At 36.6% G+C, this 19,552-nt stretch overlaps 2 protein-coding genes across 3 annotated transcripts; one reads left to right on the plus strand and one right to left on the minus strand.

Moving 5' to 3' along the window:
- Positions 1-245: 245 nt before the first annotated feature.
- On the minus strand, positions 246-5,768 carry LOC121647753. The gene is made up of 7 exons (XM_041997427.1): positions 5,673-5,768; positions 5,492-5,572; positions 5,333-5,410; positions 5,019-5,153; positions 4,672-4,797; positions 3,663-3,737; positions 246-3,544 (listed from the first exon to the last, which is right to left on the minus strand). The coding sequence occupies exons 1-7, from the start codon at positions 5,766-5,768 to the stop codon at positions 1,364-1,366; spliced, it is 2,772 nt and encodes a 923-aa protein (XP_041853361.1). The 3' UTR covers positions 246-1,363.
- Positions 5,769-6,129: 361 nt separating this feature from the next.
- LOC121647877 lies at positions 6,130-11,360 on the plus strand. 2 transcript variants are annotated; one of them, XM_041997657.1, is made up of 8 exons: positions 6,130-6,340; positions 6,946-7,070; positions 7,727-7,810; positions 8,135-8,299; positions 9,865-9,961; positions 10,072-10,187; positions 10,516-10,720; positions 10,912-11,360. In XM_041997657.1, the coding sequence occupies exons 1-8, from the start codon at positions 6,130-6,132 to the stop codon at positions 11,013-11,015; spliced, it is 1,107 nt and encodes a 368-aa protein (XP_041853591.1). In that variant the 3' UTR covers positions 11,016-11,360. The 2 variants fall into 2 exon arrangements, with proteins under 2 accessions (XP_041853591.1, XP_041853600.1); XM_041997666.1 differs by having other exon boundaries at positions 8,138-8,299.
- The last annotated feature ends 8,192 nt before the right edge of the window (positions 11,361-19,552 follow it).

The following is a 19,552-nucleotide window of genomic DNA, read 5'->3' on the forward strand; positions in this document are numbered from 1 at the left end:
TTTCAGAAAGTACATTTCTAGCACATTTTGACTTTATGTGTTAAAATAAAGTAAACCAAAAATATATTATAAATGTATTAATTAAAAATATATTATTCCCTCAGTAGTACTTCAGTTTACTTAGATAAAGTACACTATGTAGTACTAATACTTAAATTCATATTAAGTATATTCATATAAAATATACTAACACTGAAATATATATAAGTGTTTTATTAGTATATTTACTTATTATGTACTTCGAATGTGTTAAATATAAGTTTAATGTCAGTGTATTTGCATCTACTTTTATCAAGTGCACTTTTAGCACCCTTTCAATAAGTTCACTTTTATAATACTTTTTTTTATATCATTGTTAGCACAGCAGTGTTAAAGTGCACTTAAAATAAGTATATTAATAATTGAATACTACTTCAGTGGTAAATTAGTGTATTCTTGATAAGTACACTATAAACCAGAACAAATTCATCAGTATGTAGCCATTTCTTTTAGTGTGCTAAGATCATTTTAAAATAATGTACAATAACAGTTAATTTCTGCAGCTGACCTTTTCTCTTCAATATTTTAAAATAATGTATTTTACCAGCAAAATGCAACAATGCTGTTATGTAACAATACCTTTTCTAATTGAAAAAATATCCTTACTTTTCTATTTCAATTTTAAAATGTTAGCAATTAGTGTTATAAAGTATTTGGACTATTTCAACAGCACAGTTGTTTTTATGCAATATTTAAAGATCCATCCATTCTCCAAATGTAATGGTGAGTTTTGAATAAACATGAACATCAACAACAGAGTTCCTTTCAATTGACCATGTGCTTTTATATAATGCAGTAGTCACCAGTATTTCTAATAAGAAAACAGTACAACCTTGTGTATTTCTTATCATCACATGGAAAGTACATATTCCAAAGCTTGGATTGTTTCACTTACATTTGACAGCAATCAGAAAACACATTACACTTATGAACATATTAAGATGTGTAGATAACAGGAAATTTGCTTTGCTGCTTGACAGAAAAATTAATCCTTTGAAAGTCTTTGATTTTGCATGAAAACAGTCTGTTAAAGTTCAACATTTTGAGGCCAGGTACAGTGCCTTGCAAAAGTATTCACCCCTACAATTTTGTTTGTGTTTTGTTATACCACAACTGTTATACTAACTGTTTAACAGCACAGTCTTTGTGTGCTTGCCCATGTATGCCTTATCATTTTTACAGACTTAATCCTCTGAAGTTGCCATTTTTGGACATTGTCCACTAGTTTTAAGGCACACCAAGAATACACACTGATATGTAATCCCTATTTCTTACAATTTGGCAGTGGTTTCAGCAATTTTTCTCTAACTTCCCCAGTAACTATTTAATCTCTCTCTACATTATTTGGTAGAGGAATAACATATTGTTTGTCTCTTGATTGGATCAAAACACATTTCCTGTGGAACAGGTCAGTGGGCACCGCATAAACATTCCTAGATTCTGACACCTCAGACATAAAAGTGGAAGCAATGTTCAGTTGACTATCCTTGCAGAGCTGTCCCTCAGTCTTCACAAGCTCCTTTACCAATATACAGTGCAATGACAAATCGCCTGCTCTGAATACTGACATGCAAAGAATTCTACATAATCTTCCATCCTGTAACTCCACTGTTGAGTTGATCCTTTTTTTTAGACTTCTGTTACTGCTGGAATGATACAGTACGCCTTTTACAATGAAACGGTGAAAACAAACACAGTGTTCGACTGTAACACTTAGCAAGTCTTTGATAGCAAGTTTTTCTAATGCTGACAGTTTGTGATGACAGGGATTACCAAAAACCCTGACATTTTCATTCAGGGTAGATGAATTAGAACTTGATACATTGCTGTTTAGGAGATGTGAAAAAATGCATTTCACCCCTTCATTAGCATCTACCATGTACTTTTCGGCTTTTTGTGTTAGACTCCTCCAGCAAAGAAACCTTTTAACTATTTGCTCTGGAACATGTGTTGTCCCATTGAAGTACTGTAACAAAGTGCCATTAAATGATTCAAAGGAAAAGGTTGATGTGGCCCACAAAGGGCCCCAGTTCCTAACACTTGCTGCAAGGTGTGTCAGAAGATGGACATTAAATGTCATATTTGCTGCACCATATAACTTCTCAAACTGCAGTGAGAACTTCTTGAGAGCTCTTTCAGCTACTTCAATATCACAGCGTTTCACCTTTTCTCCCAAAAGAATGTGCATAGCGAACACAAACAGAAAAAGGTGGTTCCAGAACTTCTTTAGTAAGACCCCATTCAGTAAAGGCAGGCAATAGAATAACAGGAATGACCTCCACTCTGATGCTTTCCAATATTTTCTGTCTGCAACAGATCGTGGTACTCTTGTTATCTCAACAGGGGGTTGAATTGCAATGAGCTCTTTGTCAATGCGGTCTGATTTTGCTCCTAAGTACCACTCTTTGTCATGATTTCTTGAGTCAAACCACAGTTTTGCTAATTGCCTTGTCACACCAAGGCAGACACAATGCTGATACTCTGGAACAAATCCATTTATCATTTGAAACTTTGTGAGTTTCATTAATGGTGAAGGTCCTTTTACTCCCATTACTGGACTGTCTGGTGTTGCAGCCATTGCGTGATCAAAATGCTTAGCTTCAGTTCTAAGATGTGGTTTTGGGCCTTTGTTTGTGTAAGGACCACCACCAACATGGTAACAAAAATCACATCCATAAAAGCCATTAAACTGTTTGGTGTTTCTTAGAAGTGGGCGAGCAACTGAATCTGAACTGCATATCAGAGCATACACTTTGGAGACATGTTGTACATTTGCTGAGTCCTTCCATTTAATACCATTTTGTTCTAAAATTTGCAGTTCATCAACAAATGGCTTCAAATATGTTAAGAAGTTTGGCTTCTTCTCGCCAAACCAGAGACAAGGAAGACAGATATTTGCCTTCCGTTCTTTAGGTTCAAGTTCTATAACCTGGCACTGAATGGGCCAAATTTGATACTTTGAACTCCTGAAAACTGGAATTCCATCACAGTTCCAAATTAAAGTTATGTCATCCTCACCTAATTCACCTGATTCTTTGAGTTTATGGTACTCTTCTCCACACTGTATATCTGACATGACATCTGCACATTGCCAGTCTTTTTTTAAACTTTGGTTTTGTTCAAGCAATGTTTTGATTTGTGAATCCAAACTAAGCACTAGAAAGAAACACCCACTTTTGAGACAGCTCTCTGAATCAGTTACTGCATTACAAGCTCCACACTGTAGTTCACTGGTATTATTTACCCCCAAGTAGTTTTCACATGCTGGACAGTAAAAATGGGGGACATAATTTCCATATTGTCCATAAGCTTTGTGAAAAAGGTATGTGGTTACTGGTACCATTCCAGGGAAATGTTCATTAACAATCTTCAGTAGATGTTCCAGTGCCACACCTGTCACATTGTGCCTTAGTACATAAGACATCAGTAAGATTAAACTTTGTCCCTTTGTCAGTGGAGCTCCAGGATACGCTGGATCATCTCCATCCAACAAAAATGTCTCTGCCTGCGAAGACATAAAAAAGACAAGATACTGTAGAAAACTGTTACATTCATCTGCATTAAAAAAGATTGCTTACAGATTTACAGAGAAAACATAATGTACAATAATACATGTTAATAACCTGTTGGTTTGGTGTCTCTTGCTGATCAGTTGGAGTAGCAGGCACATTGCATCCTGGTTGCTTCTCTAACATGTCCTGGCAAAATATAAATGGAAGCATAAATATTTTCATTTTCATTTCCTTTATAGTTTTGACATATAAAACAATACTAGTGCTCCAAAAGATAAGTGGTAGGTACTACAAGTCATATGGTAGTTTTTACATTTAAAGAATTTGCCATGTTGCCTTCTGGGGTTGTTAGCAGAGAGTTATGCAAATGGAATATACACTAGCTTCATATAAAACTGATGTGATTTCAGGGGAAAGGATGAATGTAGTGCCTGTATTCAGTAAATATACAAAATGTGTAACTCCTTGCCCAAACCTAGAAAACAAATTAACTCTATTAACAAATCAGAAACAAGAATACTGAAAAGCACTAATCCTTGGGTGGATGCAAGACAGGGCATCTGTTTCTATCAAGACAGTGAGTTCAAACATTAAGCCAAAACTGCATAATAATGCTTAATAAAAAACAAAATTGTTGTATTGGCGGAATAAAAAACATCAGATTTAAGTCACATTAAGCAAGTTAAGCCACATTTGCATTATATGTGCAGTGAAGATCTAACAGATGGATAATATCCAGGAAAATGGTGACTACAGCTTCACATACTGAAGAACTGTAGCCATCAAGTGCCAATGTAGGCTATAAGTCAGCCACCTGTTAGAAACTTTGTTAGCCTCATGTGGAACTACTAATTTGCTTGAATCACAATGTAAATTAAACATGAATGAATAATGCAATCATACTTTTAAATAGTTATATGTACACTGTAGTTATAATTCTGTGACCAAATGAGACCTTGCTGGTGTTCACTTTCAATACATGTTTATTATCGGTAGCCTATATTACTATTTGTAGACGTCGGTTTAGAAAAATAAAAAGTACTCTATTCACATTTTCTGTATCAATTAAAGGGGTTGTTTTTAGGATAAAAATAAAACTAGTAACTTGTAACTATAGTACCTGTGCTTCTGGTCCGATTTGCATATCTTGTTGATCCCCACAAAATTGAAAAGTGCAGTGTGAGTAGGTGGAGGGTGGCAATTCTAGCACTGGGTGGGTATTTCTGGAGACCCCCTCTCCGGCAGGCTGCATATAATGAAGATATAATACATGGAAATTCTCAAGTGAAGTATTAATGACAATAATACATGTATGTGTCTCATTTTAAGGAAATACACTATAGAGGCTAGGACAATCATTATTTTCATCACGTTTAATTTAATTGAAATGACTATTATACAGAAACTATACATATAGTACAACACAGCAATTAATATCTACAATTTCAATTGCTGGTATTTTAATACCTCTGATGAATCTCTGTTTGGTCTGTCCTGAAGCAGATGCTCTGTTATTGGAGTGACAAGATGCTTTCCTCTCAAACATTCTAAAGATGACTGACCGCTTGGTCCTTCTGCAACAAGGCCCTCATCGGGAACATTCTGATCATGAGACAGCACATCGATTTATTTAACTATAATACTGTAAACATTTAGGGTATGATAAACATAAATAAAATTATGGATGAATAAAAGCTTTAGAGGAAAGTAATATGTATTTTGTGAACCCCTTCATTTTATTTCAGAATGGAAACATAAAACATAATGATCACTGTTTTTACCTGTTTGTTAGTTGTGGGATTGTCTCCTGGATATTCCTCCAGAGAATATGTTCGTTCACCGTTATTTGAAAGTGGAATCTGGGGAGAGCAGTTGCAATGTCAACTTGCATGTAACACTATCTGCAATTCATATTGTTGCAAATGAAAAAAATGGTCTACCTCTTTCAAGACTCCTCTATTGTTAGTTGTACAGGATGCACTGAGGTATTTCTTGTAATTTCCTCTGCAGTTTAAAGTATTCTGCAATGAACAAGACAGTTCTTGCGTTTAAAATGAAGAATTATTCATCTTATTCTATAATCACTGCTGTTGTTGATAATAAATGTGAAAGCTCAAATACCTCGTTCTCCTTTGCTAGCCGTCTGTATTTGGTTGCCTTTGAAGGTTGGCTCGACTCATTCAGCAGATATTCTTTGTAATGTCTTTTGGGTGCCATGTCTGCGGGCGGTTTCTCTAAGCCCGCTAAAATACATCCATGGGTAAAGTAAAGTGCAGAGGGCGCGCGCAGTGTCCTGGATAAAACGTCATCGTAAACGTGCGCATGCGTGCATGGACATTACGGTGTACACAGACTTTAAAAAAAAATGTAATTATATATATATTTTTTTTTGCAAGAACGTCTGCGTCTGACAGACCATTTTCAATGTCAAAATGGAAAATTTGAATGTGGTGGACATTTTCCCAATTGACCCTAAAGTACTCGTGGCGCTGTGCTGCCGCTGATTGGTTACCCCCGAATGCAACGCACTTGAATGTACAGTAGATGCTGAGGGAAGCGTTGTCGCAGTTGAGTTACAATGGCGCAGTTCAAGTTCGGGATGTTTTATTTTAGGGACAACACAATTCACGTCGAAAGTACTGACATTGTGACACCTCAGTACAGACAGCAGCTCGTTCAGGTATTAAAACGGCCGGACCTCTCCAGTGAAGACGGATGGATACAAGTGTGCTGGGGCACCAGGAAAGCACCTAAAAACAAGGTGGCCGCGAAACTGCTCTTACTCGGAGGTTTGTATTGCTCGTACTCGGAGGTTTGTATTGCTCGTACATGGTGTAAAATATCTTTTGAATAACTGTTCTTTCTACTAATGACTAAGTTCAACAAGATAATAGGCAAACTTATCATTCACAAGCTGCATTAGCTAATAACTAGCTAGCTAGCTGTTAGCGGCAGACGGCAGCTAATGCTAGCGTAAATGGTGCTAACTTAGTAACTTCTGCAACTTCAGATGAGATTTTGTGTGAACATTTGTGAGCGTGCTGTGTGGAGAATGTTTAGCAAAATTGCCCACTGTAAAGAAAATAAAAAGAAAAAAATTGTTGGTACAAATTTGTTATGCTAGCACTTGCCAGCCACTAGCCTACTGTTAGTGCTGTTAGTGTTAGTGAATAATTTGCCAGGGGCTCATGCTAATGATTGTTAACGTTAACCTTGTATGTAATTTAATTTTTATGTAACTATGTTTATAAAAAAGACTTAAAGTGACTTGTGTATAATATTAGATTGACTGTGGTGCATTTCACGAGACATACAAAATACCTAAAATATTGAGCAAAAGAGGGAAAAAAAACATGGTTTTGATAGTTTGTCTGATGTATGGTTGTGGTTACAGACAACTACAAGGAGTTGATGGGGAAAAAAGAAGCCTTCCTCAAGGATGAGGACATCTGGCACATGGCAGTTGCAAGGAGAAGGACCACACCATGTACCACAACACGTGATGGAAGCAAACCAAAGGTTATTTTTGTTGCTTGTGTTGGTAGTTTCTTTAGAAAACACACTTTAATTAATAGTTATATTGTGTTGCAACTAGGGATGCCACAATACCACTAATTTTATAGATAGTTCTGACGGCATCCAATTTTGTCCATAACAAAGTCGATAACAGTGTTGCCAACTATTTTCAGTGGGAAGTAGCAAAAGCCTGCAGGAAAAGTCCTGGATGTCTCTAGATAACGTCATGTGCTAATTTGCATATATATGATGGCATGAATTTATTACATATATGCAAAATATAAAAAATATTTTAAATTAAGTTAAACTAAACTGACTGACCAGCGTTTATTTCAAGAGGCTCCTCAATGTGCATCCAAATCTGCCTCTAATGTTAAAAAACTGTTTATACAGGCTGTTGCATCGACTGTAACTGAAGTATCGTGAACAGATAGATGATCATGCACTGGAATAAATTCACTATTGTTAACTAGTAAACTAGTTAAACTCAAATAGTATTTTTAATTGTAACACATAAAATCGTTAATGAATTTATGACACTGTAATACTATGATGTTTTTTAGTTGAAATGTTTTTCTAAAAAATCTCTTCACCAGAAAGCGTCTATGGTAAAGTTCATATGTTGTTGTCATGTAATACATTCTTTCTCTTCTGTACAGAAAAAAAGAATTACTGCAACTTCCAGTCTCACTTCAGATGAAGATGAAACACAGATTGACCCATCACAAGTTTTTCAAACAAATGTAAGTATTTACGGGAATAAGGGAATATTGTGGGAGGATAAGACATATTTTCCTTTATAAGTGGCTTTAGGTTTGACAGCAGTGCAGTTGCAGAAGTGGCTTGTGGCACTCCAGCTGTGTTAGTTTTGAAATACTGACACATTGTATGATATTAAAAGATAAAATTGTGAGTAGTGAGTACTGTTACTCTAGTGAAATATGGTCTGACAATACCTTAATAAGCTGTACAGTAGGTGATAGATTCTACAAACATCTACAAAGATGGATATTTACCCCTCTTGCCTTTGCAGTTTAACATTTTACTTTTTCTGCCCTTTGTTTAAGAAGCCGAAGATGACAAAAGCTGCAAGAGACAGAGCCCTTTCCCAACTGAAATCCTCGCTGCTGAGAAGAAATCCAACAACCTCCACCTCCTTGACAAGTGATGTTGATACAGACATAGACACCAATGTGGACTTATTTGACCCACCTCAGGCTTCAGAATCAACTGTAAGTATTTACAAAACACAAGAAATAAAACTAGAATTAGGGCCCTATTGTTTCCGCGATCACAGAATTGCAGACGGAATCGCGGAATTGAGCAATAAAAACGGAATCTACTTTTTAACACTGAATATCACGGAAAATGACATAATTTGACTGAAATGCTGTTAACGGTGTCAGCGGCACAGATCTCACGCGGTGTTGTTTCAGTGCGCTGCCCTCTCACATGCTGGACCCGGTTCGGCACATAGTTACAACAGTGACAACAGTTCTAATCTGAAACGAGTTATTAACCATTCATTATGGTCTTACTCTCTCTCCTTTCTCCTCCAGCGGTGCCACGGTGCAGAATTACGCACAGGGCTTTCCACTGTATTTATACATTTATAAAAATAATTATAATAATTTTTATTTATAGAGCATTTTCCATCAAAGTGCTGTACAGTTACAGAAGGTTAAAAAACATGTGAAAACAGACACAACAATAACAACAATTCAGAAATGAATGAAAGAAAAGGCAAAAACACCTACTCATACGTGACAGTATACAAGTGGGTCTTAAGCTTGGCTTTAAAGACCTCAACTGAACATGACTGCCTGATGTCCAAGGGAAGACTGTTCACAAAATAGGTGCGCGGAAGGAAAAAGCCCGCTCACCTGCTGTTTTTTTTATTCACCTTTGGGACACTCAGATAATCAATCGTCTGGGAGCGCAAAGGTCGTACAGGTACATAAGTCTTAACAAGGTCTGACATATAGACTGGAGCAAGACCATTTAAAATTTTGTAAGTGAACAACAGCACCTTGAAATCGGCTCTGACCCGAACAGGGAGCCAATGAAGAGAGGCCAATACAGGGCTAACATGTTCATAGCGGGATAGTCCAGTCAGCAAACGGGCTGCTGCGTTTTGGACTAATTGCAGACCACGAATGCTCTTTTTGGGCAGCCCAGATAAAAGCACATTACAATAATCTAACCTTGAAGTTACAAAGGCATGAATAAGAGTCTCTGCGTCTTTCAAAGTGTACAGTACAGTTCACAGTACAGTAATTAGTAATTTGTAAATTACAGTAATTAGACCAATTGATAAAACTTTGAATAATCAGTTGACACTTCTCCTACAAGAAAACAGAATGTAACAATTGTGCGAACGATTACTGGAATTTTTTTCCAGGCTTTGAGATTTAATTGACTCTGGATTATATGTTCACACAGTATCACAGGAACATATAGTTATTTTACACCATGCATTTATTCCATACAGCCACGCTGTCCTTTCCTCCTGCGCTCTGGGAGTGGACAATATGACGGAGAGATGGTGGTGATTAAATTAGATTCTAAGAATATGTTTCTGAAACATCAGCCCGACGCAAAATAAGTACGCATGGGTCAGAGTTAGCTTAGAGCTGCGCACATTCTCCCGTCAAGTTTGTTTTTTAGAGATCACAACCTTGGCGTGAAAAGTCACGTACGCCACTTTCAGCCTCGTTTTGTGCGTACGCAACGGTTATAAATGAGACCCCAGGTGAGTCATACTAACATAGCATTGTTGACATTTTCATTTATGCAGGACCTGGGCCAAGGGGAAAGTGAAGAGGAGAGTGTCCTGATGGATCAGTCCAGATCCAGTGTTGACATGCAACAGGACGTGATGGATGCTCTGAAAGGTATTCATACAAAGAAGAATTGCTTATGTTTTTTTTTTTGTCAGTAATTGTATCGATAGGAGTCTTATCTCTCATATATCTGTGACTTGTGTTTTTTTTCCTTAATGCAGAAATTCCAGCCTTAGTCAAGTGTGTCAGAGATCTTATTACAACCATGAAGAGAATGCCACCTGTCATGGACACTGACAGTACAAGTTCTGGTTCTTCCAGTCCAGCTCCAGAAATGGTATGTTTTGCATTTATACACGTTTTGTAAATACTGCCTTTTTATTACAGGAAACATTTCATCCAAAATTGTTGTAAACTACTTGACTGTTAGCAGTTTTGTCTCTGTAGTCTCGACCCACATTTTGCACGAACTGTATTTGATAGAAACTGTTTTTTTCCATTTCAGCATGCAGTTGTTCAGAAATTATACTTTAATTCATTGAAGACCACTTGCAGAAATTAGAACTCAACTAATATTTGGCATTCAATAGTTCGGCTTTGTCTTTTAAGAAATGCTTTCCTAATACCATTTCTAATAATTGACTAACTCTATTTCCTGGACACAGATTTCCTTGGGCAACACGGGGGTGCAGATCAGCAAAAACTGTTTCCTAAGACTAAACCGAACAAGAATGTCCCTGTTCACACAGGACTTAGCTGTGCTCATCTTTGGGCGGGATGTTTTGGCATCCTCGACTCTCACAGGAAAACCAGGGCCTACTGGAACAGCGAAAGAGCAGCTAAATCCGGAAAAGCTGAGTGCCCTCGTTGGTAAGTATTGGTTAAGTCTATTTTTCCTTATTATCATTTTGTTTTTATGCCTCTACCCTTGCCTTGGCCATAGCCAGAAGCAACATGTTTCAGGTTGTCCTCATGTATGTATGCCCCCTTCTTGCTAATGTGATAACTCTGGAAAAGCATGATTTGTAACACCATTTTATTTGTCCTTTTCTATTTTACAGATACAGTTATTGCTGAATTTCCAGGAACAAATGTGTCTGATGTGAGGGCAGTGATTCGGAGAAAATGTAACAATGAGAATTTTGTGAGCAAAAAGAAACAGTAAGCAGTAACATCAGTAACTGTTTGTAATAGTTTTTGTTTGTTTGTTTTTTGGTGGACATACATTTTGAGTTTTAACAAACTGTGTCAATGTTTCACATGTAAAAGTTTCAAGAGTCAGTTTAATGTTCATCCCTGTCATTACTAGCTTCTCTGCAGTGCACAGCTAGCAGGGTAGTGCTACACAGCTATTGTTTCTTTTTATTTTTTACTTTTATTATTGTTTTTTAGTTAAGTTGTTAAAACTAAAAAGAATTCTCTGGGGTCAGATGATCCAAATTTGAATAAAAATGTTACGATGAAGAGAAACTGTTTGAAAATGTTGTTTTAGATGTTTTTAAAGATGTACTTAAATGTACTTTATTATGCACATTTTCCCTGTAATGCCGTGCATGTTAAAAATAAACTTTTTTTCTATCTCAAGTATGTTCTAATTATTTTTTATGTTTACTTAAAAGTAATTTAAAATTCAAATTAATTATATAAAAAATATACTTTCTGTGTACTGTTGAAGTGTACTTTAATGAAATACATCTAGTGTACTTTCTGCACACATAATTAGTGTACTCAAAGTATATTACTTTTGATGTGCAAAGTATAGTAGTAGTAGTATAGTAGTATACTAATGATATATCATGAGTGCTACTTTAGACATACTAAAGTACAACTTAGTGTGATTATCTGTACTACTTTGAGACACCATTAAGATGAACTATAGTATACTTAAGTACAACTTTTACATTTTTATTTAATTTTTGTAAATGTATTTAAAATGCAATGGCAACACATTATGATTACATTAGAAATACATTTCCAGTATATTCTAAATTTATTAATAGTAATCTGAGATGTTGATTAAAGTATACTTTAAATCGAACTAAAGAACATTATAAATAAGTACAGTATTAGTAGAGGAAAGTGTACTTAAGTATATTTAAGTTGATCTTAATGGTGTCTCAAAATAGTACAGTCAAGTACACTAAGTTGTATTTTAGTATATCTTAAGTAGCAATAATGACATATCATTAGTATACTAAGTACGTTTTTAGTACTCGAAAATAACACACTTTGAGTACAATACTTTTGTGCTCATGAAGTACACTAAGTGTACTTAAATTTAGTATGTTCAAGTATACTTTTTTTTCGCCTGGGAGTAGCTGATTTTGGATGATGCAGTGCTTAAAGTCCTGCAAGTCCTGTCTTAGTATTAGAAACATGATTTGGCTCATTGCATAGTTAAAAGAACAAATACAGGAAAGGGTGGCAGCAGCTTTTACCAGAATCACCACCTGTGTTTTAACACTAAGCAGGAAATGGCCTCTCAATCAATAGAACATTTGTCTTCAGGTGAGCCTGTGTGCAAAAACTGGAAAAACACTACCTGTCCCTGTCCATTCAAAGAGCGATCAATGTAATGATAAAGAATTTGTACCAGGGTGAACTACATATGTAAAGGAAGCCTAGTTTACAGAACTGTAAACCGTGCATTCTTTTTAACAGCTATTCAAATGATTCATAAGGTAAGCTCATGTGATAGGGATCATAAACAGCATTTAGTGATGAATGGCTGCACTGCAGGGAAAACTTTTGTTTTAGGGATGACTGAATGTTGAACATGTAAAGATTACCATGTTAGAAAGGAACTGCTTTGTATTGTGATTATAAAGAAAGTGACGTGAAGAAAGTTTTTGTATCTCTGTAATTGTTGCTGCCTCCCATTTGCACCTCCTAAGCTCCAAACTGTAATTGCAATGTGGCAGTTTGAGTTATGTCTGTCGTTTCATATGTGGCCGTCTCCAGTGGGTTTAATAAGTCAAGTCACCTAAGGAAAGATTCTTGTTTTGCCACCTTCATAAAATTGGTAGGGGATTTTGCTGTTTTTCCAAGCCTGTCAGGCCAGTTCAATACTTTAGGGAAACCTAAGCCACTATTACTGCCACTTTTACACTTTTGCTTTGCAAGTGTTGTGGGTTGAATTAAATTTGCAACATTATATCTTCAACTCTAAGCTCAGCTTATATAACAACAGCCCATTTCTGGCATTTTCAGTGCTCAATCAGAGTAATAAATTGGGTCTGATGGTTAATTTTAGCTGAAATCCAATCCTTGACAATAAGTTATGAGCCTTTTGGGGCCTTTTAGTCAAACTGTGTCTGGCACTGCCACAGTTGAAAAGAGCCCTTTAAATAAATGTCTTTCCCAAAAGTTGCATGTTTTCAAAGCGTCTCTCACTCCACATACAGAGGTCACACAAATAAAGTGAAGTTTACCGTGTCCAACACCTATGTTGATTTGTGCATTTTGGGTCACGTCATTTGCAGTCTGAAAATCCCTCACTGCACCACTGTTTAATTTTGCATTTAATTAATTTTTGGGCATTATAATAACGCAGCTCTGGAAAGTCCTCATGTCTGCACTGACCCCTTCCTCTTCAGGAGACAAGGGTCTACATTAGTGTGATTTCACTCTATGGCCATCAGTCATTGCATTAACAGTGACGTGACCATGATTAATGCTAATCATGCTGGATTTACTGTGTGTTTATTTTATGGCGCAGTTGGCAGAAAAGAGCTTGGCCCATCTAAGAGAGCTCCTGCTGGAAGCATGAGGTGGACTGGGGGATTTGGCTGATGTTTGCCTTGATATTTGCCTGTAACGTTGGCTTGTTGGCTTGTCTAAAGGCTGTGTGGCTGAACAGAGGTTGTGTTGTCAGTCACGAGTGATTGCACACGTTTCCTGTCTGCTGAAAACTTGAACAAAGCTGTTTATTTTGATATGGAGAAATGATTAGATCTTACATAATTCAGCAATTTTATGAAAATTATCTATTGACTGTGTCTCCACATTGTGAATTACAACATGTAAGTTAAAATTTTGAGTATTTTGTTCATCACAACTTGGAAAAATCAGCCTGTTGGGCCTGTTTTATAATCCTCAGCTTTGTCTCCAGCTGCTCGGTACTGAATGGCACGAAGGGCTCCAGGTGTCCCAAACACAGTGCAACACTGCCACCATGTTGATCATGTGCACTACAGTGTCACAACATCTATTTACATCACAGTTTTAAGAACTGGGTAAAGCCAAGTAGTATTCTGCTTCATGTTGAAGACCCCAACATTTTTATAAAATTATTATACTTGAGAGTTAAGGCGGAAAAACTAGAGATGGTAAAATCAGCCCTTTATCTCAAGAGATCTTGCACTAACCCTGGCTGGATCTGATGTTTAGTGGGGAGGTAATGAAGCAGTAATTGAGAAAAACAGAAGTCTGTATGGGAACTTGAAGTCTCCATGTCATGGCCTGTATTTCATTTCACCAATTTCACTTCAGCATATGTACTCTTCAATATTTGCTCCAGCCCTGCCCTTAAAAAACATAGAATAACAGAAAAGGCTCAGATAGAATCCCAGTGTGCATTGTATCTGCCTTGTTTACACTGACGGATTCCCTTACCACTTGTGTTAAATGTAGCCCTCCGTGTTATTCTACCAAGCAAGAAAGAAAACAATTACTTAAAATGAGGCTGAGTTGAGAGGAGGCCTGTGTGTAAAATAACAAAGACGTGCGACTGTTTGGATCTGATAAGCCCTGTCGAGTGTTTCCTCTAATGCCTCTGAAAATAAACAGCCTGGTTGATGAGGTGAATGGAGGCTTGGTTTGGGTCCTAACCACTGCTGCAGCCATAGGAGCTTGTTTTAGGGGCTGGACCAGCCAGGATCAGTAAAGGGCCCCCATCAGTGGCTCAGGCGCCGAGTGAGTTAAACGGGTTAGTGTGTGCCCATCTGAACCTGCTGTGACACACACACCTCTTCACAGAAAATGGTAGACAGGCAACACACACATGCAGAGACTCATTCAGACACAAGAAAAAACACAAAGAATAGCAGCATCTTCTCCTTTGTTTCATCATTATAGGTGAAACACACTTTTTCTGATACTTTTAAATCTTTTCTGAGGCCATGGTTCTATATTTCTGTATCTCACTGTCAAGTCTTCCAGTTCAAATCATGAGTAAACAAGAGGGGCATCTTGTGGTGAACATTAAAGGCCAAACTGTAAGTCATTGCAGTTAAAGGTACTTTGGCTTTTCTTTTTAAATATTTCTGATTCTGTTTCAGTTGCATGTGACTCACCAAACTATTTTAATCTTCAAAAAAGGGCTTTTCCTAGACTTTTAGAATACATGTACTCTGTTTACGATACATTATAATGCAGAGTGAGTGACTGAAAGTATTAATAGTTGAAAAGTTCATACTACATCTTTAATCTCTATAACAGCTGGGTTAATCTATATGTGTTTGCATCATTTATGCTGCTTTTCATAAAGCTCCACTAATGTTCAAGCTTATCATCACGTAGGCAGACACCATTTCATATCAAAACCTACAGTACACCAGAAAGGTATCTGATTTCCTAGTCTCATCCCAGCATCTGAACTGACCAGTTGTGCCAGTTCTCATAAGTCAGTGCCAGTAAATAAGCCTCAGGTGGAGTGTAGGTTTTAACCCACTGATTTCTGGCTGAATCAATACCGCATCCTCTCGATCTTACTAAAACTACGAATGTCCAAATTTATCATTATTCAAAAAGTTTAAACAATGAATTTTGTTGTTGTTATATGCATTTGTACTGAATATAAATAATTGGTCAACAGACTGTGGGACAAGAATGCTTTTTTTCTTTTCTCCTTCCTTCTTTTCCTTTATATATTTACCGGACAGCTGTGGCTTTTGAGGAAATTACTTTAAAAATGTGCTTGTAATCCATTTTCCTTGACATCATCTGCTCATCATGGGCAGGTGAACAAGAGAGAGAGAATGTGGGAATTTCACTGTGAGACAGGTAGGAACAGGACTGGACAGCCTGCATAGAGTAAAATAAACTCATTCATTAAACCACAAAACACAAAACATCCTTTGTCATCCAGATATGCTGAACATCTCCACTTACTCTGATTAGTTGTTTGTTTGTTTGTTTATGCTGCAAACTACATAATCTTTAGCTAGTGAAGATTTTTAGAGATTTATGAGGGAAAAAGTATAGCTGCAGAGTTTAAGTCATAATAGAAGATGAACAATGAAAGGCCACTGCTGATGTCTGGATCAAGGCCAAGAGACAGAATGTCCCAAATGCATGATCCCTTTGTCAATATTACATCAATAATATAAGAGTATTAAATCTAGTATAAAAGGGATAAATATTTTGGGTGTTTGGATTAATCATTGTTCTGTTAAGATAATATTTTAGGTGAAATCTTAAATCTCTTCTGTTTAATTACATAGATTTTAACTTTCATAAGTCTGATAGCAGACACAATGCTCAGTACCAGCTAACAGGAGGAAAATGATGAAGGTCAGTGAGTAACAAACCATACTGCTCCCAGTAACATGATTTTAAGGAACTTTAGAGCCTTTTCTTGGCTCTGATTGCTTGTTTGAGTTCACTGGCTTAAATAAAGACACTTAATCACAAGTGCTCAGTGGAGTTTTTTCCTGGACTGTGCAGGACTTTGCCAAGACCCCAGGCAGTAACATCTCTGGATTGGAGGAAAAATATTCCCTTTAGATTATTGTGTGACTCACATGAGCAACTACCTACAGAGAAACACGATACACAGATCATTTAGATTTTAACACAACACAACATTAATTCCAAGTTTTAGCCAAGTTCAAGTTGCCTTAGAACACAGGCTGGAACTCAATCAGGAATTTTATCATATAAAACAGGCCTGTTAATGCACTTTTAAGGCACAATGAGGACTTTAACCCATACATTAATGAGTAGAAATGTGCATGATTACAAAATATACAGATGTGAAATAAACATTTGCTACTTATTATGGAAACATTAATGACTATGCTGGAAGGGAGAAAGGGTTCAATTTGTGCAAAAACTTTGTGTTTCGGTGCATTTGGGTCACATATTTTTTCCTTAACTTTTGTATGTTTATCAGTTTGCATGTATGAATGCATATCTGATTGTCGTGCATGCTTATAATATTCACACTGTTGATATGAAGACATTATAAGCTGAGAGGATTGAGATAAACAGTTTGTGTTACTAATCCTCCACAACAGAGGTGTTAAGGAGTTGCAGAAGAAGAAATTAAAAAACCTCAAATAAAAAAGGAAATAATGAACAAAATGTAAATATTCATGATTGCTTTTTGTTTTCTTTCAATTCCTAGACATATTTCTAATGCATTAACACAAAATCTGGTTTCAATACTGGAAAAAAGCAACTGCAGCTTTATTTATAACGCACTTTAAAATCAGCAGGTAGTTGAAACAAAGTGCCACAATGTGCACATAAAAGCTTATTTAAAATGAATAGCATACAAATAATATAAAAATTCTAAATTAAATTAAATTAAATTAAATTAAATTGTTAAAATCTTTAAAATAATTATTTCAAAACATTTAAAATAATTTTTGCCAGCTGCTACCCCTGCAGCCAAAAGGCAAGAATACTAAAAGGAACATTCAATGTGCTCTTTTAAAAATGACCTTTTTGACAACAACTTATTTGTTGGTCAAGCTGATTTTCTTAATAGCCCATTAAATCTACCAACAAATTTCTGGTGGTCCTTGTTTTAACTGTTCTTGCATTCTTGGTTGCTGTTTGGAGAGTGGGCAAGGTTGTCTGTTCACACCACATAAAAACAGCTTAACACACCTGGGAAATAAACTGCTGTTGGAAAGTATTTGCAAAAAAAATCTGCCACCTCTTCCCCCTGACTAATTGGCTGTTAACACTGTTTTAACAAGCTTGAGCTTGAATGTAACAGCAATATGCAAATGAACAGGCGCAACTGGAAAAGACCTCCGCTGGGTTTGGGTGTGGGGCAGTGCAGAATTTATTTTGTGGACATCAGAAAGCACCGAAAACATTTAGGAACTGACTGCACATTGTGTTCAGGTAAATTCATCTAAACATTTCACAAATATTGTTGAATTACAGCACACAGCAAGATATGGCTTGTAATGTATAAAGGGACACCCATCATGCAGAATTTTCCAAAAGTGAAGAGTCCAAAAATACACAAATATCTCAGTCTTAAAACGTGAGGTATTGGATACACATGACTAGCCGTATATAACATCCAATGTACTGTGTAATAGCAGCATGAACTGTGAAGTCTGGAAGAAAACAGGTCTCTTGAGTACTGACGTGTGTGCCGCAGTGTAAATACTAGAGGTGCAACTATCTGTGGCCGTACTTTAAATGTTTTAATTCTGGATGTTTTAAAAATAGAAACAAAATGTGTTTTTTTTTTCTTTCTTTGTTTTCCTGGAGATTATGACAAACATCAGGTGTTGTAAGACTTTTCTGTCAAGATGTCTATCTTCCTCTATGCGGTAACAGAACCAGTTCTAGGAGGAAAGACAGGGTCTTGTTCACTGAAAGGAAACTTACACTTAACAGGAAACTGGCCAACAGACCAGTATCTCAGCTTACACCATGGCGTCTAAAAAAAGTGGCCGAACCTGTGTCTGTCTACACTTTTCATACTGTCTTTATAGCTCTACTGTGACAAGATGAGACATTTCTCTGTCCAATTACCTCAAATACTACTTAGTATACAGTATCACTCAGAACTTTTTAATGGCCTAAAAGTTATTTAATATAATGACAAGATATCCCAACTAATACACACACATGCATTTGCTCGCTTCTATGTCCAAACAGCATATATTTCTACAAATGTCGAACATTTAGCATCACGGCCAAATTGTTTCTAAAGTAATTTTCAGTTATTGTGACACTTAATTCCCGTTATTGTTAAGCTAACTTAAAGGTGTGAAAGGATGCACATTTTTACAGTGTAAAAGGTTTGAAATAAAATGCAGGTGACCAGCTCATATCCAAGTCATGTGGATGGCTGTCAGGCAACAACCTGAGGCCCGGCTGATTATTAACACCCCACAGTGAGACCTGTTGCCCCAAGCTATTAGTCATCCTGACAAGCATGGCTTATGCGCCACTCGTTCTGGTCATGACACACTTGTTTCCCCCATCTCCCAACCTTCACACACTGCTTCAGCTCTGATATATGCCTAACGCATAGTGGCAAGAGTGACACAAGGCCACTGAACCAAAACAAGCACCTATCAATTACTGATGAAAGAAACCTATTATACTTCTTTTTTTTTCTTCTTAAACAACCCCTTCTGAGCTGAACGTGGATGGAACTTCTGCTGATACGGGACAGGCTTCAAGTCCACAAAAATAAAAATAAAAAATAATTTACAAAAGAAACAAACAAAAGAGTGGACAATGTTTTCTCTGCAAAACAAGGCAGATATAAAATGTCAATTGAAATGATGTCATCAAGGCCAAAGGTATACATTACAACACAGCTTTGGAGGTCATTTTCGATATTTAATTCCTTTAATGCTATAACAATTGCAGAAACAGTGAGTGAGTGCTTATATAAAAGCTTCACCTGCTTCTGAATTCCCTCATTTTCTCTCAGGAGTGTTCAGCAATAAACCAATTCCTTTTTGAGCATGTGGATTCATCTTTAACTTTGTGAACGAA

The sequence above is a fragment of the Melanotaenia boesemani genome, chromosome 2, assembly GCF_017639745.1.
Source record: "Melanotaenia boesemani isolate fMelBoe1 chromosome 2, fMelBoe1.pri, whole genome shotgun sequence".
In the NCBI taxonomy this organism is placed as follows: Eukaryota; Metazoa; Chordata; class Actinopteri; order Atheriniformes; family Melanotaeniidae; genus Melanotaenia; species Melanotaenia boesemani.

What these genes read in the sequence shown, in the direction of transcription:
- LOC121647753 (XM_041997427.1), bottom strand. Translation starts at nt 5,768, where the DNA reads ATGGCACCCAAAAGACATTACAAAGAATATCTGCTGAATGAGTCGAGC. An exon ending in ATAGAGGAGTCTTGAAAGAG is followed by an intron (nt 5,411 to 5,491) that starts GTAGACCATTTT and finishes TGCTCTCCCCAG; the next exon opens with ATTCCACTTTCAAATAACGG. An exon ending in CAAACAGAGATTCATCAGAG is followed by an intron (nt 4,798 to 5,018) that starts GTATTAAAATAC and finishes CATTATATGCAG; the next exon opens with CCTGCCGGAGAGGGGGTCTC.
- LOC121647877 (XM_041997657.1), top strand. Translation starts at nt 6,130, where the DNA reads ATGGCGCAGTTCAAGTTCGGGATGTTTTATTTTAGGGACAACACAATT. An exon ending in CTCAGGCTTCAGAATCAACT is followed by an intron (nt 8,300 to 9,864) that starts GTAAGTATTTAC and finishes TCATTTATGCAG; the next exon opens with GACCTGGGCCAAGGGGAAAG. An exon ending in CCAGTCCAGCTCCAGAAATG is followed by an intron (nt 10,188 to 10,515) that starts GTATGTTTTGCA and finishes TCCTGGACACAG; the next exon opens with ATTTCCTTGGGCAACACGGG.